Consider the following 26,009-nt stretch of genomic DNA (forward strand, 5'->3'; position numbering starts at 1 on the left):
TCCCGCCCCAGCCCCCAGGCAGAGGTCCCCCACCCAACTCTGCCTCCTCCTGGGGCTCTGTCCCTAGGTTCCCTCCCCAGCCGCTGGGCAGAAGTTCTCCCTGCTCTGCCACCCTCCCAGGACTCGGTTTCCACTTTCCCACCCGCTCGCCTGCCCAGAGGTCCCCCCCCCCCGACTCCTGTATCCTTCGGGTTCCCTCACCCTTCGGTGATCCCCCTTTTGCATGACCACCTGATCCACGCAGCCCGCTTTGATCTTTCCGAGTGACCAAGCCTCAGTTTATCTGTAAAGTAGGGACAATAATCTTTACGTCGTTTACCTACAACGTGACAAAACTACCACAAAAGAGGGGATTCCATTATAGCGTTTATTGCTAATTGTTGCTGACACTGTTGTTGTTGCCATTATTTGGGGGGCGGAGAGCTTTCGTCTACAGTTTCAAAGGGCAGCGGTGGCCAGCGCCCGCCCGCGCCACACCCTCCGGTGCCAGAGCCGCCTGGTCTGCAGACCTCGGCCCTCTGCCTCCCTGCCTGCGTCCGGAGCTCCGCGGCCTCCTAGCTGCCTGGCGCACGACAATGCCGGGTGGTCACCGCCTCCTGCTGGAGAACGCGCGGCAAGTGGTGCTAGTGTGCGCGCGCGGCGAGCGCTTCCTGACGCGGGCCGCGCTGCGTAGCGTGGCGGTGCTGGAGGGCGCCAGCCTGGTGGTGGGCACGTAAGTGGGGTAACTGGTCAAGTATGGCTGTGCTTGGCGTTTTCTCAAATGTGTGCACGGCTCAGGGAAATGGGTAAAATTTTCTCCCGCACCACGAGAGACAGTGGCAGAACTGCCTTTTAGGCACCTGTTCCTAACAAGTTTAACTGCTTTGGGCTGTAATTCGGTGGGGATGACGGAGAGTGGGGGTCTCAAGCTGAACATGCCATCAGGACGCATCAGGATCCTGCCTCAGCTGGTAAAACATCATTCTCCAACAATCACAAGGGGTAGGGGTGCGCTACAGTGCTTCTCGAAGTGCGGCCGGGGAACGACTTGTGTGCGGGTGGCCTGAGATTTTTTTCAGAAGACAGATTTCTGAACCCCACTACAGGTCTTTTGAATCTGCATGTTTTGGGGGGTGGAGTTCTGAGACCTGAATTTTTAAAAAGCACCTCTCTCACCTCCCTCGTCTGTACAGTAAGGCTTCAAAACCACTAAAAATGTTTAGTGAAGCTTTAGATGATAGGAAATCAAGATTAGGCCACTAGAAAAAAGTGACATTTTCGGTTATTTTCCCTTAACCTTCAGAGCTTCCTGCCAGACGTGAATAAAAGAACATCCAAAGGTGGGGGGGAGAGGGCGGATCTGGAGTGGGGGCGGGAGTTGGACGCTGATTTGAATAGGAGACCTCAGGGCTCAGTGATTGCACAAGAAATATCTGCATCACACAGACCACTGTTTATCTGAAGCTGTGTACGGTGTGTGACAGCCTAGCTTTTAGAGACGGTGGTGTTTGTTTGGGATAAAACCTTTCTGGTGTCACTGTCAAAATCAATTTGTTAAAAGCAGTTAACAGAATTGGCACACTTGTTTAGGAATTTGAGAAAATTTCTTCATAGGTTAGACCAGAGCATCTATAAAAATGATAGTAATACCACCATCAATATGTTCTCTATAACTATGTTCACATCAAAACCACATAAAATAGAGAAAGAAAAAGAAGGGAGTCGACCTGTGGTGTAGAAGATGGTTTTTCAATTTGAGTCTATTATATGCTTCATACAGTTTGTTGGATTTACCTGCATTAAAATTCATTTTCAGGAATATTCAGAACTTTGGTGTTCAAATGTGGCTAGTTTGGTGCAGGGCTGGGTTGTTTTTATTTTCACTTACTATCATCCGTGTTTTATACACATGCAAAATAAAGTACAGAATCGAAATAATTATCTAGTCATTCAAGTTGTTTTGAAACACATTTTCCACTTTTATTATGTGATATGTTTATCACATAATGTTTTCAGGGTGGATTATTTAGATGATTATCTTAAATGTTCACATCATTTTCCTTATGCAGCACCTACATGTTCAAATATAGTTCGATCTTGCTTTGATTTTAGTACACTAGACGGGAGCTAGCTGTGAGTGTGTGCGTCTGGGACAGGGATATGATGGAAAGCTGCTGAGAAGTGGAAGAAGGTTCCATTTCAAAGCCAGGAAATGGATGGGTTTTAATGGTGTTTTATAGTTATAATCAATCTACCTTAGTTTCCTAGTGCTGCTGTAACAGAAAAGTGGGTGGCTTTAAAGAGCAGAAGTTTATTTTCTTACAGTTGTGGAGGCTAAAAGTCCAAATCAAGTCTTGGCCGTGTCGATTCCTTCCTTGTAGGTAGTCCTGGGAATTCCTTGGTTCCTTGGCTTATAGAAGATCTTCACATTAGTGTCTGTAACTGGGATGGTATATGCATCCATCCTACACTTCCATAAAGTACCTTGAAAGCCACTAGAAGATGCATCATCCATGTTACATCATCATCATTACCGTTTTATTATGATTATACTGTAGCTTCTAGAGTAGAGTCTTGCTCGCTAGCTTGCTTTATTACTTACGGGAGATTCTGTAGAATTTTTATTCCTGAACTTTTCAGAATAGAAACTTAATACAAAATAAACAAATAAAAATCAGTACGAATCTGCTCTGCTCTTTTTCCCTTTAAAAAGTACATGTGATATATGTTCATTGTAGAAAAAGTGGGAAAACACAGTTGCCCAAAAAGAAAGAAATCACTCAAACTTTCGCCAATCAGTGAACTAACGCCAACATTTAGGTGTTTATCCTTTCAGATGCTTTCTATGCACATAGAATCATACAAAAATACTTTTTTTTTAAGAAAAGAAATCTTTAATGTATGCTGTTTTTCACTCTGAGTCTCCCCCCACCCCACTTAGTAATAAGTTGTGAAAATCTTACCACAGCACTAGTATATATCTTTATCCTTTTTAATGACTACATTAAAAAATCACTTTGGGGGGAATGTTGTTATTTAGTTTCCTTCAGTAGCCATCCTTGTACATAAGCCTTTCTCTTAAATATGATGAGTAGGAATCCACCAAGAAGACATCCACGTTCTTAAGAAGGTAAATAATCATGAGATTAGTGGGGTCAGGAAGGACCTGGTGCCCTGCAATTTTTCCTCCCCCACAGACTGAAATTGTTAGAGATTTATTCCTTAGGCATGATCTTGTTAAAATACAAACAATCCCTCTTAAAGTAGTGTCAGTCATTAACTCTTTGCGTGAGATAGTTTATCAGATTTTTTGCCTTGTGGCTCCTGACTAAGATAAATTTCATACCAAGTGAGATACAATTTTGATAAAAGAGGGGGGAAAATAGTTCTAGGTAAGAGCATTCTCTTTGTCCTTTCTTATCCAAGGGTCAGTTTCTAATCCTGCTGGTCTTTTCTACCACCAGATTCACTGAATATTGGATGGTTTATCTAATTGAAATGGTTGGGTCAAATAAAAGTGGTAGTTGATGAAGCGTTGTATGAACAGAGATACTAAACTAAATTTAAACACTTGATATCCTATCCTATTCCTAAGTTTACACTTCCCATAGCTCTCACAGTCATTCTTTCTTTTCCTTTTTCATCTATCCTTTTCACCCAGATTCTGCTCCTTTACTCTTACATTCAGTTCTAGTACTCAAACTACCCCAGTGCCATTGTTAATCCCCTCTCCTCACCTGCTTCTCACAGCATTTTCCAGGTCGTAGGATTTTAGCCCTTCATTTCAAGTTTGGAGACACTAATTTTCTGTGAGGGGCAAACTCAAAGTAACAGGGGCCGAAACAAGATAGAAATTTGCTTCTCTCCTATGTAAAAGTCCAGAAGTAGGAATCCAGGGCTACTAATAGCCACATTCCATGGAGTCCTCAGGATCCAGGTCCCTCCCCCCTTTCTTGTTCTACTCTGCATGGCCTTCTTTCCCATAGGGTCCAGTTATTGCCAAGATGGCTGCTCCATCTCTAGTTATGGTGTCTACAGGGTAGCTACAAGGAAATAGGAAGAGAAAACGAAGAACAGGGGCAAAAAATGCATACTAACTAGCTATCTTTTTTTTGGGTTACTTGAAGTTGTTGTTGTTTGTTATTGAGTTCATTCTGACTCATAGCAACCCCATGTGATAGAGCAGAACTGCCCCATAGGGTTTTCTTGGCTGTAATCTTTACGGGAGCAGATTGCCAGGTCTTTCTCCCGCAGGGCCACTAGATGGGTTCGAAGCCAACTTTTCGGTTAGCAGTCAAGTACTTAATCGTTTGTGCCACCAGGGCTCCTTTACTCGAAGGTGCCAGGCATTTCTACTTGACATCCTATGGCTGGAACTTAGTCACATAACAACACCTGGCTGATGGGTGGCTGGGAAACATAGTCTTTTTCCTGGGTGATCATGTATCCAGCTACTACTGTAGTAAAAGGGAAAACTGATGTTGGGAACAACTAGCAATCTCTGCTACACATAGGCCGACTTTTTGTCTTGAATGTAGCTGGAGTCACTATTCCAAAGACACAGGTCCAAGATGGCGATACAATAAATGTTGACTGACTGGCACTAGAAGACATCCAATGATGTATTTTAAATCACCAGCCAGATTTCTCACAATATGTCCCCAAACTTTAGCAAGTATTTCTTGATTTTTCTTCAGGGATGGGTATATAAAAGCCATTGGTCCTGCTGATGCTATCCAAAGACAGTTTTCTGAAGAAACTTTTGAAGAAAGAATTGACTGTTCTGGGAAATGTGTTTTACCAGGTACTTGCTTCTTTTTCAGTAAGGCCCTGAAAACAGTTTTTACTTGCTGTAATGTAAAAAGGAAAAGTAGCAGCTTGTTTTAAATAGGCTCTCACAATAATATTAAAACATATTACTGGCAAACATTTATTAAATTTCTACGATCGATTGTCTAGGTGCTTTATAAACATGATTTCATGTTAAATCCTTATAACAGCCCTATACTGTAGGTATCATTATCTACATGTTACAGATTAGAAAACTGAAATTTAAGTGTGAAATCGCTTACCAAAGGTTGCTACCTGGGAAGGGGCAAGCTGGCACTCAAATCCAGGCATTCCCTCCACTACCTCCCACTCACATGCCAAAGAGAAACCAGCTTTTTACGTTTAGCTTCAAAATTGTCAGAAGAACTTTATTAATCCATTACATACCCATTGCCATCGAGTGGATTCTGACTCATAGAAACCCTATAGGACAGAGTAGAACTGCCCCATACGGTTTCCAAGGCTGTAATTTTTATGGAAGCAGACTTCCACGTCTTTCTCCTGCAGAGTGGCTTGTGGGTTCAACTGCTGACCTTTCAGCTAGCAGCTGAGTGCTTTAGCCACTGTGCCACCAGGGCTCCTTAATCCATTGCATAGAGGAGGCAAACAGAACATGCTGCTGTCTCAGATACCAAAATATACTCTAAATTTTCATAGGGTGTGAAACAAACGACCCAGCTCTGTGTGGAAAAGGCAACAGAAAACAACAAACCCTAGAGATTCCTCTGCAGTTTCTTTATATCTTTAGTGACTGAGAACAGAATCAGTTTCTTAACCGTCATTCTCTCTTACCGTGTTTATGTTTTATGGCTTTGTGCGATCATCTGAAATAAGTTTCACAAATTTTGAGTTCTACATAAACATGTTGTGTGCCATCGAGTCAATTCCGACTCATAGAGACCCTATAGGACAGAGTAGAACTGCCCCATAGGGTTTCCGGTGGGGAAGTGGTTACTCGTTCATCTGCTAACCAGAAGATCTGCAGTTTGAATCTACCAGCCACTCCTGGGAAACCCTGGGCAGCAGTTCTACTCTGTCCTATAGGGTTGATATGGGTCGGAATCAACTCGACGGCAACAAGTTTGGTTTTTGGTCTGTTTAATCTTTATGGGAGTGGATCACCAGGCCTTTTTCCCCATGGAGCTGCTGGTGGGTTTGCAGCTGAGCACTTAACCATTGTGCCACCAAGGCTCCTACATAAACATTGGGGTCTAGGATTTATATTTTTAAACGTGCTTCGTACACATCTGACAGAACTTCTACCTCCTGGCTCTTGGGGATCAGGAGACAAAGTTGGGGTGAAACCTTATGAGAAAGAACAGAATCTAGTAGAAAGCAATCTGAATAGGGACTTTCAACCAGAACTGCTAATGAGTCATTTAATCCATAATCAGTTAACTAGTTGCTGTCCAGTTGACTCCGACTCATGACAACCCCATTTATATCAGAGTAGAACTGTGCCCCACAGGGTTTTTAATGACTGTGACCTTTTGGCAGTAGATCACCAGGCCTTTCTTCTGAGGCACCTTTGGTAGACTTGAACCTCCAACGTTTTGGTTAGCAGCCGAGTTTAACTGTTGGTACCACCCAGGTACTCCTATTTAATCCATAAGGTATTGTAGATATTCTGGGAAGGCACACTTTGCTGAATTGTACCTAGATGAACAAAAGTTCTAAGTGATTGTTTTAATTGAATTATATTTACTTCTTGAAGAAAGATTCAGATTTCACAAAGTTGAGGGGGTGGCTTACATTATTCTGTTTTCACACCCAGATTATTCCTTGATTTTGTTCAACTAATGGGTTTGACATCCTGGTTTAAAAGCCTGCTTGGTGAGTATGGAATTAGTGAGCTAAAGGAGCTGTATTTCCTTGATTAAGGTATACATGTCATCATATTGAGTCACCTTCCTCCATAACAGCCATCTAGACCAGCCATGTCATCAGGCTTTCTTGTTATCTCTGGACTTGGCACTGTATCTGAGGGAACCAGACAAATTCTTCCTCCTCCATGCTCCTCCAAGACACATGACCACCCACCATGCTTCCTCAAGAGCAGTATGGAATAGTCTGTCTGCTACCTAAGTGCTTTCTATTTTTTAACATTAACAATGCCTTAATTTATTGATTACAGGTTTGGTGGATGCACACACACACCCAGTTTGGGCTGGTGAGAGAGTGCACGAGTTTGTGATGAAGGTAACAGCAATAAACAATGACAAATCAAAATAAAGCACAAATGTAGACAAGTTTTTTTCTAGAAAGTTCATAGGCTATATCAGGCTTTGCAATGTATATCTACATGTCTTTTTAGTGGATTTTTTTACTGGCCCCCATGGCGGAAAATAAATTATAGCAAAGCTAACTTATTTGTAACTGCCCCAAATCTCTATGCCACACACAGGGCTAGCAGTCATTTTAAGTATACTAGTTCTCAAAATGGTTTAGCTGTAGGCTCCTTTGTTTAAAATAGAGTTGAGCTGGCTTGTCTACTACTTTCTCCTTTTTCCCTTTTCCCCATTCCATCCCACCACTTCTCTTAGCCTTTGAAGGGGCTCCAAGAAATAGTTTGAAAATTACCATTCATTGGGGTCACTTGGAAAAATAGATTACTAATCACAAAAATAAGTCTTATTCCTTTTTACTAGAAAAATGAGCCTAATTAACAATCTTTAAATATAGTCTACATCAGCTATGTATTAACTGTAAAAACCAAACCAAACCCATTGCTGTTGATTCCGACTCATGGAGACCTCATGTGTTACAAAGTAGAAGTGAACTCTGTAGAATTTTCTTGGCTGTTATCTTTACATAAGCAGATCGACAGACATTTCCGCTGGGTGGGTTTAAACCTTTAGGTTAGTAGTTCATTGTAAATCACTAGCACTATCTAAACCAAAAAAACGAAACCTGTGCCGTCAAGGCAATTCCCACTCATAGAGACCCTATCTGCTATAGAATAGCGTACAAGTGCTCCATAGGGTTTCCAAGGTGGATTTGAACTGCTGACCTTTTACTTAGCAGCCAGGCTCTTAACCACTGCACCACCAGGGCTCCTTAGCACCATCTAGGGACCTTATATTAGTCATCATCAACAGCTAAATCCCTGGTTGGAGCTGTTTTCACATTGTCTGGGGGGGGAAAAAAAAGTGCATATCAATAGCTAAATTGACTTCTTTCAGAAAAACAATTTTTTTCTTCAGATATTATGTAGCTTCCTCAACAAACTGGGGCTTTTTAAAAGACTATTTTATTAAATTACAGAATTTCCATGCCAAAAGCAACGTTAGAGATCATAGTCCGATCTCTCATTACATAGACAGGGAAAGTGAGTTCCAGAGAAGGGAAGGGAGTCGACTAAGGTCACCAGCCAGCCGATTACAGAGCCCAGATGAAAGCCCTGGTCAGGAGACCCCAGACCCACATACTTTGTTAGCACCACACTCCTTGCTGCCCTGAGTACCTGGAGCCCAGTGAGGTCCCAGGAAGAGTCTCTTTGTTTGCTTGAGTGACAGAGATCAGGCCCCAAACTCTCCTGGACAAATATTGAGATGTGGAAACAGAACCTGGGTCTCTTTAGAAGATATTTAGATATTTGCAGGGTGGTTCTCTGAACTGCCTAAGCTTTATTTTCTCAAGCCACCGAGGGATGTAGGGAGGGCTATGATTCAGCTGGTACGCACTGGGACCGACTGGACTGTTAAATATTGAAATACTTCTGTACCAGTTGGTAAATTGTCATTGCTCTGAGATCCCAAGTGTCCCCACCACATCTCCCGCCTCTGCCACCCCAGCCCCTCGGCCCCCCCCCCCAGGGCTCCCACAATCCAGCGACTGGCAGAGTCGGTGCCTCCACAACTGTGTCCCAGCGTCCTTTCTGATCCATCCGTGCCTGTGCCATACTGATCGTCAAACATTTTGAATATCGTCCCTGGACGTGACTTCTGTAGGACCCACTGCATCCTGCCCGCATTTGCTGGGCCTAAGGAGAGCCTGTGTTCAGTTGGCAGGAGCGTCATACATGGAAATTCACCGGGCTGGAGGAGGGATCAACTTCACGGTGGAGTGCACTCGCCAAGCCTCTGAAGAGGAACTGTTCGACTCTTTCCAGCAGCGGCTTCAATGTATGATGAGGGCTGGGACCACGCTGGTGGAGTGCAAGAGCGGATATGGCCTCAACCTCCAGACAGAGCTTAAGATGCTGCGCGTGATTGCGCGCGCCCGGCGGGAGCTGGACGTCAGCATTTCGGCCACTTACTGCGGGGCTCACTCAGTGCCCAAGTAATCTCAACTGATGGGGTCAGGGTTTAATTTAGTGAGTTGAGAATCAAGAAGGGCCCTAGCAGAGCCTAAGTGTGGGTTGCAGGGAATGGAGGTGCGTCAAACACTTTTTAACTCCCGCGGAGAGACCAGTAGAAGCCTTTGGGAAGGTGTTCGTATTCTGATGGTCAATCATCACTCTCACACAAGGTTTTAGAAAGGGGATCCACCAGATCCATCAATTTGCTAGGCATTTAATGATTCATCATTAAAAAAGAGGACATGTTCAAAGTTCTTTTCGTTAGCAAAAAGAAATGTACTCTTCAGGCCCTCTAAAATTACAGATATTAGCTTGAATAGTTTCGCATGACAGTTAGTTGGCAAAAAAGCAATTTAGAGATTAATAATAACAACCTGAAGAATCAAATCTTGAAATGGCCACGACTCAGCCTTTTTGTTTTAGATCATCTTGTTTGCTTGTTTAACGGCAAACATTTTTTGTTTTATTGTTGTAAATGTTTTTTAGCTTTCACCTTTACCTAAAAAAGGAGACCTTGGATACTGCAAACTGTTAATGAGCTCAGAAGCACCTCAGAAGAAAGGCCTGGCAATCTGCTTCTGAAAACTTAGCCATTGAAAACCCTATGGAGCACAGTTCTACTCTGACACACGTGGGGTTGCCAGAAGTCAGAGTCGACTCCACAGCAACTGTTTTTTTGTTTGTTTTTTAACCTAAAAAGTTTCTCCTACTTGGCTTTACTGTGGAGAATTCTGGCCCCTTTTGCACCTGCATTTTATCTGTCAAAGTTCCTTTTGGTCCTGAAATGACTGGACTGGAAGGCCTGAGATGCCAGAACTTAAAGGACCAAAGAAAATCCAGGACTGATAATACACTTGGCATCCCCAAAGCCTTAGTGCAGTTTTAAGTTTACTTTGGAAATATAAATGCTACAGACTTACAAAAATTATTTGAAAGCTTAATCGTTTAAATTTATTTTGTACATATTTAGTTTGGCGAACTTTGAACAATAAATTTTTAATGTTTTTTTTTTGTTTCATTCAATGTTTGCCATCTTCAATCAGAGGAACTAAAAAATCAACATTAAACTTTATTGTTCAAAATTCACAGATAGGTAGAAAAGAAGCATAAACACTTAATGTTTATAGCAATGTTTGTTGTAAGTTTTTAGCATTTATGATTCTGAAACTATTAAACCTTAAAACTACACTAAGAATTTTGGAACACCCGATCCATAGAAAATAGGAGATGTTTTCAAACAGAGCATGAGGTATATGATCGTCTGCTTTTTTTCAGGAGGGAAGGCACTGTGGGATGATGGAAAAGTCTCAGGCTTTGGAGTGATATTAGAGATGAGTTTTGTTTTTTTTTTTTTTTCGCTTTAGGTGAAAGTTTACAGCTCAAGCTAATTTCTCATACAAAAATTTTTACACATATTGTTATGTGACACTAGATACAGTCCCTATAATGTGACAACACACTTTCCCTTTCCACCCCAGATTTCCCGTGTCCATCCAACCAGCTCCTGTCCCTGTCTGCCTTCTCATCCTACCTCTGGACAGGAGCTGCCCATTTAGTCTCATGTATCTGCTTGAACTAAGAAGTACAGTCTTCACGAGTATTATTTTATGTCCCATAGTCCAGTCTAATCTTTGTCTGAAGAGTGGGCTTCGGGAATGGTCTTAGTTCTGGGTTAACAGAGTATCCGGGGGCCATGGCTTTGAGGGTTCCTCCAGTCTCAGACAGACCATTAAGTCTGTTTTTTTTTAGTTGAATTTGATTTCTGCACCACACTTTTCTCCTGCCCCGTCAGGGACTCTCTGTTATATTCCCTGTCAGGGCAGTCATTGGTGGTAGCTGGGCACCATCTAGTTCTTCTGGTCTCAGGCTGATGGAGTCTCTGGTTTATGTGGCCCTTTTGTCTCTTGGGCTAATATTTTCCTTGTGTCTTTGGTGTTCTTCATTCTCCTTTGCAGAGCTGAGTTTTAATTCACTTTAGCTACTTCCAGCTGGGTGATTCTGAGGGCATAACATAACTTTTTCTGAGCATCAGTTACTCATCTATAAAATAGGGCTAAACAATAATAAAACAGTTGCTGTAGAATTGACTCCAACTCATGGTGACCCCATGTGTGTCAGAGTAGAGTTGTGCTCCTTAAGGTTTTCAATGGCTGATTTTTCTGAAGTAGATCACCATGTCTTTCTTCCAAGGTGCTTCTGGGTGGACTTGAACCTCCAACGTTTTGATTAGCAGCCGAGCATGTGTTAATGGCTTGAAACATCCAAGGGCTATAGGGCTAAACAGCATCCTATTTGTATGATTGTCTTGAGAATGATATATGTAAGCACCTGTCTCAGTTGACCCCAACCCCCAGCAAAATGTAGCCATTTTGCTGAGCAAGAACCTTCTGTGTGCTGATGTTTTACAGAAATTTCCTCCATCTGCTTATGAGCCTCTGAGTTATGCATCTTGAGTCCCACTGATAGGTTTTGAGGCTCAGAGCATTCTAGTAGTGCTAAATAATGCGTCCTGAGTTGTGTAGCCAGCAAGAGGTGGAGAGCTGTGTCTATCTGACTTCAAAATCCTATGGCTTTTCTAATATGTAACTCCTACAGGATTTTAAGAGAATTTCAGGACTTCCTACTATTTTCTTCCCCCATTTCCCCAAATAGTGAGACAAGGAGCCTTAGGAAAATGCTTTGGGGAACAGTATGGAGGAATTAAAATGGCAAGGGGGCCAAGGTAAGGAGTCCACAGTTCAGTTGTCAGGGAAGCGGCCAGGATGACCCGAGTGTCCATGATAGGAAATTCAGTTTCTTAGCCAGATGGCCTTGCTGGCATCCCAGGTGTGCCAGAATGCGTGAGCCATTTGGGTCTCTGGGTATAGAGTCAGTGTATGCAGAAGTCTTGTCAATACCTCTGCTGTGTAGGCGTGTCCCAGTCATTAAGTGTCCTGAATGATGGCTTTCTTAGTTATCTAGTCCTGCTATAACAGAAATACCACAGGTGGATGGCTTTAACAAACAGAAGTTTGTTCTCTCACAGTTTAGGAGGCTAGAAGTCCAAATTCATTGTACCAGCTCCAGGGGAAGATATCTCTCTCTGTTGGCTCTGGGGGAAAGTCCTTGTCATCAATCTTCCCCAGGTCTAGAAGCTTCTCAGTGAAGGGACTCTGGGTCCAAAAGACACGCTCCCCTCCTGGTTCTTCATTCTTGGTGGCATGTGGTCCCCCTCCTCTCTGCTCAAGTCTCTCTTTTATATCTCAAAAGAGATTTACTCAAGATACAACCTAATCCTGTAGATTGAGTCTTGCCTCATTAACATAACTGCCTCTAATCCTGCGTCATAGAGGTTAGGATTTACAGCACATACGATAATCACATCAGATCACAAAGTGGTGGACAGCCACACAATACTGGGACTCATGGCTAACCAAGTTGACATATTTTGGGGGGACACAATTCAATCCATGACAATGGCTTTAATTCTTTTTCCATCTTTCTGAGGATTGAGGTCATTTTCCTAAACTGTTTCTCAGGTTCTCCAAAGGCCAAATGACCCTTTCTCCAATTCTTCTTCTTCTTCTTTTTTTTTTTTTTTAACAATGTTTGCCTATGGTAATCTTATTTTCTTCCCTCAGAGGAAAAACTGCTACCGAAGCTGCTGATGACATTGTCAATAACCACCTCCCAAAGCTGAAGGAACTCGGCAGAAGTGGGGAAATACACGTTGACAATATAGATGTGTTCTGTGAGAAGGGCGTCTTTGACCTCAGTTCCACCAGAAGGATTCTTCAAGGTGGAAAAGACATAGGGTTGCAGATTAACTTCCATGGGGATGAACTCCACCCAATGAAGGCTGCTGAGGTACAGCTGCCCTTTTTGCTTTTCCTTGGTCAACACGCATTCTTGCGCATTTGTGTTGTGGAAAACTTCAGTAGTTTGTTCAAAGCTTGGAGTAGCCTCCCGGGAAGATAGAAAAGGGGGAAATTTCTTTGAACAATGTGCAGATTGGTCTAGTTGAGCCTCGGAAAACTTGACCTCTGTTAGACTTACTTATTTGCTCATCATTTACTTTTATTATCATATGCTGGTGATATTAGTAGAAAAAGAAGTACCTCTGTGATCTTATGTACTAAATTCACAACATATTTTGATTAGCACATAAAGCCACACTAGCATAGTATATTAATATCTCATGTAGCTGCTAGTATCTTTCTGTGGCAGCCATCCAGATGAATTTTGGTGGAGTACCATTAATCGTCATAGGATGATTTTCAGATATATATATCTTGCCCAGATTAATTTATTCATTCTTTCAACAAATATTTGTCTACTGTGCACTAGGAGCCTTGATGGCACAACTGTTAAGCGCTTGGGTGCTAACTGAAAGGTTGGTGGTTTGAACCCACCCAGCGACTCCATGGGAGAAAGACCTGGCAATCTGCTCCCATGAAGATTACAGCCTAGAAAATCCTGTGGAGTAGTTGTACTCTGTCACATGTGGTTGCTATGAATGGAAATCAACTCGACGGCATGTAACAACAATGACTGTGTGCCAGGCACTTTTCTAGGCATTGAGAATTCAGCCAGGAGCCAGCCAAAGTCCCTACTGTCATGAGTCTAGGTATCTCTCCTTATGCAAACAACTGTCCTCAGGCATAAATAGAGATGCCAATAAGTCGTATGTGCCTCAACCACAACCTGGCCAGCTGGATCTCTTAATATCACTTCCAAATCTTCTTGCCTGTGTTTCCTGCCCTAGTGAATGGCACCTTTGTGTATCTATTGCTTAAGTAAAAAACCTGGAACTCTATTCCCTTCATGTACAACACTACAGCCAACCACCAGGTCCTCCCAATTCTCCTAAATAGATCTGCTTCTCTTTACCTAATGCCTAGTTCAAACTACTATCAGCTGTCACCTAGAGTCCTACAATAACTGATCTCCTTGCCTCCAATCTTGCCTCCACTTTAATCCATTCCCACAGTGCATCTTGTCCTTTCTCTCCTTTGCTTTGTTGTTGTTGTTATGTGCCATTGAGTTGGCTCCGACCCGTAGCAATCTTGTACGTAGCAGAACGAAATGTTGCCCGGTCCTGCGCCATCCTCACAATCGTTGCTATGTTTGAGCCCATTGATGCAGCCACTGTGTCAGTCCACCTCACTGAAGGTCTTCCTCTTTTCTGCTGATCCTCTACTTTACCAAGCGTGATGCCCTTCTCCAGCAATTGGTCTCTCCTGATGACTTGTCCAAAATGAGCTAGACGAAGTCTCACCATCCTTGCTTCTTAGGAGCACTCTGGCTGTACTTCCTCCAGGACAGATTTGTATGTTCTTCTGGCAGTTCAAAGTATGTTCAATATTCTTAAAATCCCATAAAGGCTTACTGTTGCTCTTAGGATAAATTCCAAACACGATACCAGAATCCAGCCCTTGCTTATCACTCCATCTTCTCCTCTCTCTCTTCCCCCTTCCCTCCTTCTCCACCTTCTTCACCATGAACCAGCCACAATGAACTACATTTAGCACCACTAATGCTGCATGCCTTTGTACATGCTGTTTCTAATCTGGACTCTCCCCCTTTGTCTGGCTAACTCTAACTCTACCACTTTTTCGGGACTCCTTCCTGAGCTCTTCTAAGAGTGGTGATGGCCCCTCCCTGTACTTATCACACTGTGTTACAATTGCCTTCATGATTCCTACTGGACTGTAAACACACTGAGGATTGGGATCATGTCTTGCACTTCATTATCCCTAGGGATTAGCATAGTGCCCACTGTATAGATGGCACTCAGTAAGTAAATATTCGTTGAATGTTTGTTGAATGTGAACTGGGTAGTCAACAAACTACTTTTGGTTATAGATGGTGACTGGTGGATTAAATCAATGGTGGTCAAGACCCAGAATGAGTTAAGTCAAATCTGGGAAAGTGAGGGCTTGCCATCTCTGTGACTCCAAGGTCAGAAGGAAACTAACCCTGGGGAGTGTAGTCTGTCCTGTGGAGTGCCAGGCTTCCCAGAACCCCTATCCAAAATACTCTTAGACCTCAGCAAGCTGCTAATGAGCTATTTCCTGCTCTGACTGGGGTGTTGCAGCCTCTCTGGGCCACAGTGGAATGTCAAATATCAGTCCTTTCCTTTCCTTGGAAGGCTTAACATATCAGTTTTCAGCCTGGGACACGTGTGTGTGTGTGTGTGTGTGTGTGTGTGTGTGTGTGCGCGCGCACGCACACATGCATGGAAATTTGTCCAGTTAGGGATAAAGTATATGATGAGGCCCAGAAGAGATCTACTTTAATATATGCTTCCATTGTCATCATCACATTACCTCCTCTTGGTTTTCTTCTAACAATCTAGCCCAAGCTTTTCATCTGGAGAAAATTTAAGCTCAAGTAGATATTTTTGAATTATACTGATGATTCCAAGTTTTTAAAAAAATTTTTTTTAACTGATCCGTTCTCACTGAATGCAATGGCATTCCAAGATACCTTTCTTTACTGTGTTTTTATGATGCTCTAAAATTAGATTTTACTACCAATATTGCTCAAAGTTTTATTCTGATCTTATGAATTTTCTGTTTCAGAAAATATATCTGAAGCATATTAGAAGCATTTGTGTTTAAGAATAGGTTTTGAAGTAGCACATTAGCTTATTTTCAGTTGGATGCCCATCACAAACTGTTTGCTCATTTTGAAGCTTGTGCCTGCCAAGAGGTGGTTGGCAAGAAATCTTAATAATAGAGTGCTGTTTCTTTTTGTGGGAAAACAATTGCATGGTTCTTTATTGATTTGTTGTTGCCATTTGTCAAATCTTTCCATCTGCACATTCTGCTTAGCTCGGGGCTGAACTGGGAGCCCAGGCAATCAGCCACCTGGAAGAAGTGAGCGATGAAGGCATCGCTGCCATGGCAACAGCCAAGTGCGCCGCTGTCCTTCTGCCCACTACGGCCTACATGCTGAGGTAAGGTCATTTCTCACACTCTGACACAAGAGCTGCAAGTACCAGTGGTGAAGACAAAACTTCCGAGATGCCTAAACATTATTTCATTGCTCTTAAACACCATTGAAAATGCAGATCAAGAAAATTTAGCTCATGGGAGGTGCCAACTCTGGAATGATTTTATAAATGAATTAATTACCCAAGGAAAGGCCCCTAGGTGGCGCAAACTGCTTGCATTCTACGGCTGACCTAAAAGTTGGTTCAAACCCGCCTAGTGGTACCGCAGAAGAAATGGTGATCTGCTTCCATTAAGATTACAGCCAGTAAAACCCTATGGAGCCGGTGTACTCTGTAATGTATGGGGTCGCCATGAGTGAGAATCGACTTCACAGCAACTAACAACAACCCCAAGGAAAGGACTTAGACCACAATTGCCTTTGAGTGGTGGGATTATTGGGTAGGGTGGTGCTTTCTTTTTCTTTCTTCTTAGTTTTTGGAATTTTCCAAATCTTTACAAATCAGTATGCATTCGTTTTATAATCAGAAAATAATAAAATAGGCTTTACACTTTTAAAAACATCCGCAAGATGTTAGGGGTATTCAGCCATGTTCAGAATCTGAAGGAGACATTTTTCTAAGAGGATGTACGTAGATACCATAATTGTGTACCAGAATCCTCATAAGTCCTGGGAGCATGGGAGGAAACAGGAGATACATGTCTATTTTGTAAAATCTCCCCAGGGATTCTGTTGTATGTCCTCTATAGATTGAATATACTTAGTCCATCTTTTATAACTTCTGTTGCCCTAATTCTACCAATCACGAGACCTGAGGTCTTCTGACCCTTTCAGTTGCATCACTTCCATGACAGCCCTAAGTTTGTGGTCTAAGAGGCCAGCATTCCAGAGGCAGTTTATTTTCTCTTAGGAATAGGTGCTTTCCGTGTGGTGGGATACGTGGTCTCCAGGGGGCTGATTCTGCTGCAGTTATGGCCTTAGGACAGTGCTTCTCAACCCGGCAATTTTGCCCCCCACAGGACATTTGGCAATATCTGGAGATATCGTTGGTTGTCACAACTAGGGAGGTGCTTCTGGCATCTAGTGGGTAAGAGGCCATGGGTGCTGCTAAATATCCTACAATGCACAGACTAGCCCCCAGCAAAGAAAACATCCAGCCCTCAATGCGAACGGTATCGAGGCTGAGAAACCCTGCCTTAGAAACTGAAAGGCCAGATTTCAAGTAACTTTTATAAGGGAGAAGAAAAAAAAAATATTTTAGTATTTTTCTCAAATGTATTATGATTCATACACACACATAACTTTATTGCTATAGTTAAAAATAAACTTTTATTATTATTACTATTCTCTTAATTTAAAGGTATACACAATCTAGACTACAAGCCAGGAATATCAATAACTGTTCTCTGTATGACCAAGTGCTTTTCTTACAAATCTCAATAGTCATCAGTCTAAGTCATCGATCAATACTTAATCTGGTTTTCTACCACCTGAGAAATAATTTCTTGTTGTTTTATTTTACAAAAAAAATAAAAAAGACTCCATTTAACTCCCCTTGAACCTCTTAAGAGGGAGCAAAAATCTGAGACTTTGTGGTGCTTAAGGGCAGTTCAGCATCAAAAGTCTAAACTTTGTCCCTTTGCCAGTGGTGGCTGCCACCTGCCATTGCCATGTGATGGGTTTATCACCCTGTTTAGATGACAGGGGTGACCAAGGGAAGGTGCCACTCTTCTCTCTGGATTCTCTGTTCCTGTAGTTTACAGACGGCCCCCTGCTGCACCTTGAACTCTCTTGACTCTCATTTCTAGAATGACAATTGGCTATGTCACTTAAGAGGAGCCATGGTGGCACAGTGGTTAAGCACTCAGCTGCTAACCGAAAGGTCAGTGGTTGGAACCCTCCAGCTGCTCCTTGGGAAAAAGATGTGGCAGTCTGCTTCCGTAAAGATTACAGACTTGGAAACCCTAGGGGGCAGTCTACTCTATCCTATAGGGTCGCTATGAGTTGGAATTGACTCTTGGAATTGACTTGTCAGCAATGGATATGTCATTTAAGAGCTCCCTTTAATCAGGTGTTTTATATATATATGTGTGTGTGTGTATAAGATTTAAACTTATTCAAGAAATACTTTAGTTTTCCCAGAATTCCCTTAATACTTTTACAGCCTCCCTCCCCCTACCCCCCATAAGTAGTTCTAGAAGGGGAAGGGAGATCATCAGAAAGATGGGCAAGGAAATTTTAAGCTACGCGCCTTCCTCACTCACTATCTCTGCTTCACTTGCCTCATCTCCTACATCCTCCTAGTTGGGAAACATTAATTTAAGTGGTCCTGCAAATTATCAACCATAGGCTGGGAATGCTTCAAGGGCCAGAATTATCCCTGTACCCCTGTTAATTTACTAGTGAATGTATTCAATACAGGTATTGAGGGCCTACCACTTGCCAGCACTGTTCTAGGCACTGGGGATCCAACAACAAACAAAACAGACAAAGTCCTTGCCTCTAAGCAGCTTACATTCTAATGAGGTGAGATGGACAATATGCAAACAAATGGATATATATATAACACGTCTGGTGCTGCTAAGTGCTATAAAGTAAAACAAAGGAAGGCAAAAGAATAGAGTAGGGAAAGGGTGCTTTTATTTTTTTTTTAAATTTAGGTTGGTCAGGGAAGGCCTTTGTGATGAGAGGGATTTGAGCAAACACTGGAAGGAAGTGAGAGAGCAAGCCCTATCTAGGAGTGGGGATATCTAGGAGAGGAGTGTGCTGGGTGGAGTGCAATGGCAGAAGCCCCCCGGGTGTGTTGGAGGAGCAACAGGGTGAGTGAAGCCAGAGGGCTGGACAAGGAGGGGCGCTGTTGGAGATCTGGTCAGAGAAACGGGAACTACGTTGTAGGGCCTGGAGTCCATAGTGCCGACTAGAGGTCCGTTGGAAGGCCCTGGAGGGTTTTTAACAGCACAGTGACATGATCTGACTTATTTTTCTAAAAGATCCTTCTGTCTGCTATATAGAGAACAGATTTTAGGGGACTGAGAGTGGAAGCAGGGAAGCCAGTTAGAATGGCCTTGCAAATATCCAGGCAAGTGCTAATGGCAACTGGGATCCATGGTGGTAGCAGGGGTGGTATTAAAAAAAAAAAGTTGGATTCTGGATATGTTTTTAAGGTGGAGCCAATAAGCTTTTTTAATGGATTGGCTGTGGATTGTGAGGGAAAAAGAGGAGTCAAGGATGACAATAAGGTTTTAGGGCCTGGCACATGGTACACACTAATTAGATGCTTCTTGAATGACTGACTGAATTAATGATCCACCAAGTTTTATTGAGCACCACACGTGAAATCCCAGATTCTCTTCATAGGAGCTACTAAGAAGTCCCTGTATTTTGGGAAGGAAATAAAACCTGAATGTAATGGAAACATAATTATATTTGACAAATATCTGTTGAGCAGCTATTTATGCCAGGCATTCTAGTGGGTGCTAGGGATACAATGGTGAATAAGACACGCGTGGTCCTTGCCTTCATGGAACTTGCCGGCTAAGTATATTAAGTGTGATAAATGAATACACAGTAAGACCTATGGAAGTTCTGAGAACAACTATCTCTTTTGGTTGGGAAACCAAGGAAAGTGATCATGGGCCGGCAAATTTTGAGCTGGATCTTGTAGTATGAATGAATTTCATTAGGATACAAGGAGGAACAGATATTCTAGGCAAGGAGAATGGCAAGCTCAGAAATGTACAAACAGAAAACCCCAAAGGTTCTGAGTGTGGTGTTTGGGTAGGATACCAAAACAAAACAAAACAATAAAGGAGTCCCTGGGTGGCACAAATGGTTAAAACCTCAGCTTCAAACCAAAAGATAAGCAGTCCTTCCCAAAGGAAGGGTAGACTTCCTTGAGGCCTGGAAGTCTACTTAAAAAAAAAAAAAAAAAAAACCCTGTGAGCACATTTCTACCCTGGCACATATTGGGTAGGGTAGTGATGGGAAATGAATCCATAAAAGGAGGTGGAGCTCAGTTTGTGGAAGGCCTTGGATGCCAGACTCGGGTGGACTTCATTTAAAACATAAATATAACCTAGCTATTTCAAGCACAGCTATAAAGTGGTTCTACTTTTTGCCACATTCACTACTCCTGAAATACAAGAATATCATTCATTCATTCATTTATTCAAGCAAAAATATTATTAGCCAGAACCAGGGCTAGGTCCTGGGACAAAAAAGTAACTTATAATAAAGAAGAATAGTCCTTTCAGTGTTCCTTAGCCCCTGCTGAATTTCCAGTAGTTGGACGGGGCAATAGTCTAAATAATTAATAGCCAGCTCAGCGAGTCAAACCAACCAGTCAAAATAGATGTGAAGCCATTACAAATGGGTGGGAGGGTGGGGTCTCAGGGAAGGACCAGGTTACCCTCGTGTTTATTGTTGTTAGGTGCCGTCCAGTCAGTTCCGACTCATAGCGACCCTATGTACAACAGAACAAAACACTGCCCAGTCCTGCACCATCCTCACAATCATTGCTATGTTTGAGCCCATTGTTGCAGCCACTGTGTCATTCCATCTCATTGAGGGTTTTGCTCTTTTTCGATGACTCTCTACCTTACCAAGCATGGTATCCTTCTCCAGGGACTGGGCCTGCCTGATAACATGTCCAAAATAATGTGAGACAAAGCTGTATTCAACAACTAGCAGGCAGACTGGTCCATAATAGCTGAGTATCAACCCAGTGTCATCGTCATGAAACAATAGCAGTTTAGTGTGGCAAAGGCTAAAATGGAGTAAAGAGTTCTGTGGGAGCCCAGAGGAAGTAATGGCTGGCAGGGGCAGTTGAGAAGGCTTCTCAGAAGAGGTGATATTTGAGTTATGTCCTAAAGAATGAATGACATTTTGCCAGGAAGGTCATTGAGGTGCCCGGTCCAGGAAAAAGCACAAACATTTTAGTTATTAGATTCTTGGGTTTTGAAATTTTAAAGGGCCTGCAAAATGTTTAAGACCTAAAAGGGGGGAGTGGTATGAATAGAAAATGCAATATGAAAATTAATATATATAGCACTATTTTAACTTCATTCATTGTTTATATTGGACAGTCACAAAAAGTTTATTACATTTAAAACAATTTGTAGGTTATAGTTTTCTCTCTTAGCAAGAATCTCTAAATAAATATAAATATTGCCAAGCTAGACAATTACAAATTAAACAAGTTAGTCACGGTCAGAGTGATAAAAATCACCGCCTCCCAGAAGGACTAGATAGTACCTGGCTATACCTACTGCTCTGACAGGGATCACAATAGAGGGTCCTGGGCAGAGTGGGAGAAAAATGTAGAACAAAATTTAAATTTACAAAAAAAGACCAGACTTAATGGTCTGACAGAGACGGAGGAACCCCCGAGACTATGGCCCCCCGACACCCTCAGAACTGAAGCCACTCCCGAAGTCCACCTTTCAGCCAAAGATTAGACAGGCCTATAAAACAAACCATAACACATGTGCGGAACATGCTTCTTAGTTCAATCAAGTATATGAGACCAAATGGGCAACACCTGCCCAAAAGCAAAGATGAGAAGACAGGAAGGGACAGGAAAACTGGATGAATGGTCATGGGGAACCCAAGGTGGAAAGGGGGAGAATGCTAACAAGTTGCAGGGATTGCAAGCAATGTCACAAAACAATTCGTGTATAAATTTTCGAATGAGAAACTAATTTGCACCGTAAACTTTCACATAAAGCCCAATAAAAAAAATAAGTAAATAAAAAAAAAAAATCACTGCCAGTACACTGCCGTGGCTTTACCACTAATTAACCAGACACCAGTTGCCGTTGAGTCAGTTCAGATTCATGATGACCCCTTGCATGTCAGAGTAGAACAGTGCTCAATAGGGGTTTCAATGGCTGATTTTTTGGAAGTAGATCACCAGGCCTTTCTTCTGAGGCGCCTCTGGATGGATTTGAACATTCAACCTTTGTGTTTGCATCCAAGCTCGTTAACGGTTTACATCACCCAGGCACTTACCACTAATTACTTAATCTGTTTTCTGTTTCTTCTTCCAGAACATGAAGGGGATGGCTATCTCAAGTACTCTTCCCATTCTCAATATCTACTGCACAAAAATTCCAACTGTAGAGATTGATATTTATATATTTTTCTTACTCTTAGACTGAAGCAGCCTCGAGCCAGAAAGATGTTAGACGAAGGAGTAATAGTTGCTCTAGGAAGTGATTTCAACCCTAATGCATATTGCTTTTCAATGGTAATTATTTTTAATGTGTCGTTCTGAGCAGAGTATCAAACTTCTACCAAGCATTTAGATAATTTAAATGTATTGCACTAACTGTTAAAAATTTATAAAATATTAAAATATTTTCCTGTGAAACAGGAAAAAAAGAATTTGTAGACAGTAGTGTAGTTGGATATTTTTGTGTCGCATGAATGCCTCTAGGCATAGAGAGAAGAAAGAAGGTCCTATCTGCATTATTTTCTGATTCTGCATCAAGCATTGCAGTTTTACAATAACCCATTTCTCAGAGAGAAAAAAATCTGGAAGCTCAAAGAGGTTTTAGTAAGGGTGGAGGTGAGCCACATCTTACACAGTAACTTGGAAAGTTGTAAATAAATATTAAATACTCAAGGGGTAATCTCTATAAGACATTGGTGGTTCAGTGGTAGAATTCTTGCCTTCCATTCAGGAGACCCAGGTTTCATTCTAGGCCAATACACCTCATGCACAGCCACTACCCATCTGTCAGTGGAGGCTTGCGTGTTGCTATGATGCTGAATAGGTTTTAGTGGAGCTTCCAGACTAAGACGGACTAGGAGGAAAGGCCTGGTGATATACTTCCAAAAATCAGCCAGTGAAAACCCTGTGGATCACAATAGCCCAATCTGCAATCAATCATGGGAATGGCACAGAAGTGGGCAGTGTTTATTCCATTGTGCATTGGTTTACCATGAGTCAGGGGTTGCTCAAAGGCAGCTACCACCACCAGCAATCTCTATAATAATCTTTTCTAATGCATAAGATCCTTCATACGGAAATTTTAATCTTCCCATACCAATTTAACCAGTTTCACCTATACATGTAACTAAAAATTATTTGTTGTGCTGTGTTGAGAGATGTCCTAGTAGCAGTTGCCATTTTGTTACTTTCCTCTAAAGCTTTTCTCCTCCCCCTTTAGCCAATGGTCATGCACTTGGCCTGTGTCAACATGAAAATGTCCATGCCGGAGGCCTTGGCTGCTGCTACCATCAATGCCGCTTACGCCCTGGGAAAATCACACACACACGGATCTCTGGAAGTTGGCAAACAGGGAGATTGTGTAATCATCAATTCCTCCAGGTGAGTGGTCTCCCAACTTGCCTATTTTATTTTATGCCCATTGTAATATGTAGCCTTGGTTTAAATCCCCTGTCTACTAATTGTTAGTGCCGGACTCTCTCTAGGTTTATAAGTTACCCAACCCCCCTTTTGCTTCACTGTTTTCTACCAGAAAGTCTACCTGTTGTTGTTGTTGTTGTGTGCTGTCGAGTCAATTCCGACTCATAGCGACCCCATAGGATAGAATAGAACTGCCTCATAGGGTTTCCTAGGTTGTAATCTATGGGAGCAGATCACCAGGTCTTTTCTCCCGAGGGGCCACTAATCGGTTCAAACCACCAACCGTTTGGTTAGCAGCCAAGTGTTTCACCATTGCGCCACCAGGACTACAGGATGGGCTAAGTTTTCAGGTCTCTTTATCCATTTTATGGAGCCCTGGTGGTGCAGTGGTTAAGAGCTATGGCGAACTATGGCTGCTAAGCAAAATGGGTCAGCAGTTCGAATCCACCAGCCGCTCCTTGGAAACCCTATGGGACAGTTCTACTCTGTCCTGTAGGGTCGCTATGAGTCGGAATTGACTCAACAGCAACGGGTTTTCTGTTTTGGTTTTCATCCGTCTTACATCTTTCGTAGATTGCCAGGTTCCTGCCATGACTGTGTACCTGGACTTTGGACTTGTACCTTCTGGGATGCGTTTTTGTTTTTCCGCTTGGCTTCTGACCCTCTGCTTGCGTTGGGCTACACATGTCCCAACTCTGGCTTATCACCCTGGTTCTGATTCGGAACCTCTCTGACTTCGCATACCTATTGGATCCCAATAACCTTGCTTCAGTTTTCCTGTTCTGGTTTCTCGTTACTCTCCCACAGTGCTGCCACCTGGGCCTGCAGTGCGACAATTCAGGTCTTAATTGTTCTAAATCTAGAGGCTGTAAATCCTGTGACTCCTTGGACCTCATGTTCAGCACAGAACAACAGTAGTTCCATAATTCTACTCTCCATAGTCATAAACCACTTTCTCTTTTGAAAATAATCCTGACATTACCATTTGTACATCACTTAGAGAATCAGATATTTTAAAATGAAATACTTAAATGTTATTAAATAATGTTTGACTTATCATAGATCAGTTAATTTTATATATTTTTTAAAAAGTCTAACTACTAATGACTGGGTGTAAAGGAATTTTTGGAGAATGTATTTTTAAATTGAGCCCTGGTGGTGCAGTGGTTAAGAGCTATGGCTGCTAACCAAAAGGTCAGCTGTTCGAATCCACCAGCCACTCCTTGTAAATCCTATGGGGCAATTCTACCCTGTCCTATAGGGTCGCTGCGAGTCAGAATCTACTCAACGGCAATGGGTATGGGTTTGGTATTTTTAAATTAGTGCTTATTGATAAACATAATTTTGGCTTGTGTGTATTGATATACTTTTTTATTTCTTTCTAGATGGGAGCATTTGATTTACCAGTTTGGAGGCCATCATGAACTAATTGAATATGTTATAGCTAAAGGAAAAGTCATCTATAAAAAATGATAGAAATGAAAAGAAAGACTCTAAGACTGTATAAGTCAATGCAGTTATGTTAAAAGTTAAAACACCTTAGTAGTTTACCAGGATTATGTCACTTACACTTAAATATATTTCAGTGTTTGTTAATCATCTCAAAAAACCAAGGGATTAATTCATTATAACTAAGCATATGCACCTGGACATTTAAACAGGTACATTTACTGTGATGATAATCTCAAAACATCAGTTTATTTCATAAAGATTTGCTACACATGTTCTGAAGATTAATACAAGTTACCACAAATAAGCCTTTGTAAGGAAAAGCAGACCGGCAATTAGGTAGATATGGATTGAAATTTCCCTTTTGTTTCTGCTTTTCAAATTTTGGTGTTTAAACTACATTTAGTGAACACTGAGGGGGTGGATGGAAATCCAAGGGATATGCCCAAAATTAAGCTAAAATAAGGTTATGGAATCCCTGGGTAGAGCAAATTGTTAATGTCCTCGGCTGCTAACCAAAAGGTTGGAAGTTGGAGTCCACCCAGAGGTTTCTTGGAAGAAAGGCCTGGTAATCTATTTCTGAAAAATCAGCCATTAAAAACCCCATGGAGCACAGTTCTCCTCTGACACATGGAGTTGCCTTGAGTCAGAATTAACTCAGTGGAAACTGGTGGTAGGCCTTCCATAATAGGCGAACAGTATCTCCTGCTCCCCTGCTCTAGTTAGTCTTTCTAGATGCTCTTTGCATGAGTTTGTATCCCCTTGAAGGAAGGTGTCTTTCCATTTCTAACTTCTCAAACCCTAGTAATAAATCTTCACAGCAGAGTTCAAGAATTGTCATTTTATATGCAAGTACAGGGGCCTTCCTGAAATGAGTGCATCTTGACCAAATCCAATAGTGTGATTTCTTTGACATTGTTTTTAAGTTTTTGATTCTTGAGATTACAAACGTATAAAAATCGTATGACAACTCTCAATAAATATGTGCTGTTGCTATTGTTGTTTCCCTACAGCCCTGGAAGCAGCTCAGCAGTGTTGTCTATTAGAGCTTTTTAGGAAATGCACCCATTAAAAAATTATTTGTAAAGAGTGAATGATTATTTATATAAATGGGTGATTCTAAAGCTACATGAGTTCACATGA

The 26,009-nt window shown here is 42.1% G+C and overlaps 1 protein-coding gene across 2 annotated transcripts; it reads left to right on the forward strand.

Moving 5' to 3' along the window:
• The first annotated feature begins 531 nt into the window (after nt 1–531).
• On the forward strand, nt 532–25,330 carry AMDHD1 (amidohydrolase domain containing 1). Of its 2 annotated transcripts, XM_004381239.1 has the most exons (9): nt 532–712; nt 4,677–4,783; nt 6,944–7,008; nt 8,813–9,090; nt 12,730–12,955; nt 15,925–16,049; nt 22,199–22,292; nt 23,218–23,378; nt 24,803–25,156. In XM_004381239.1, exons 1-9 carry the CDS (start codon nt 576–578, stop codon nt 24,888–24,890), a joined length of 1,281 nt encoding a protein of 426 aa, XP_004381296.1. In that variant the 5' UTR covers nt 532–575; the 3' UTR covers nt 24,891–25,156. The 2 variants fall into 2 exon arrangements, with proteins under 2 accessions (XP_004381296.1, XP_004381297.1); XM_004381240.1 differs by lacking the exon at nt 6,944–7,008 and having other exon boundaries at nt 697–712; nt 24,803–25,330.
• The last annotated feature ends 679 nt before the right edge of the window (nt 25,331–26,009 follow it).

The sequence above is a fragment of the Trichechus manatus genome, unplaced genomic scaffold (genome assembly GCF_000243295.1).
Source record: "Trichechus manatus latirostris isolate Lorelei unplaced genomic scaffold, TriManLat1.0 scaffold00081, whole genome shotgun sequence".
In the NCBI taxonomy this organism is placed as follows: domain Eukaryota; kingdom Metazoa; phylum Chordata; class Mammalia; order Sirenia; family Trichechidae; genus Trichechus; species Trichechus manatus.

What these genes read in the sequence shown, in the direction of transcription:
- AMDHD1 (XM_004381239.1), top strand. Translation starts at nt 576, where the DNA reads ATGCCGGGTGGTCACCGCCTCCTGCTGGAGAACGCGCGGCAAGTGGTG. An exon ending in GCCAGCCTGGTGGTGGGCAC is followed by an intron (nt 713 to 4,676) that starts GTAAGTGGGGTA and finishes ATTTTTCTTCAG; the next exon opens with GGATGGGTATATAAAAGCCA. An exon ending in ACTACGGCCTACATGCTGAG is followed by an intron (nt 16,050 to 22,198) that starts GTAAGGTCATTT and finishes TCTTACTCTTAG; the next exon opens with ACTGAAGCAGCCTCGAGCCA.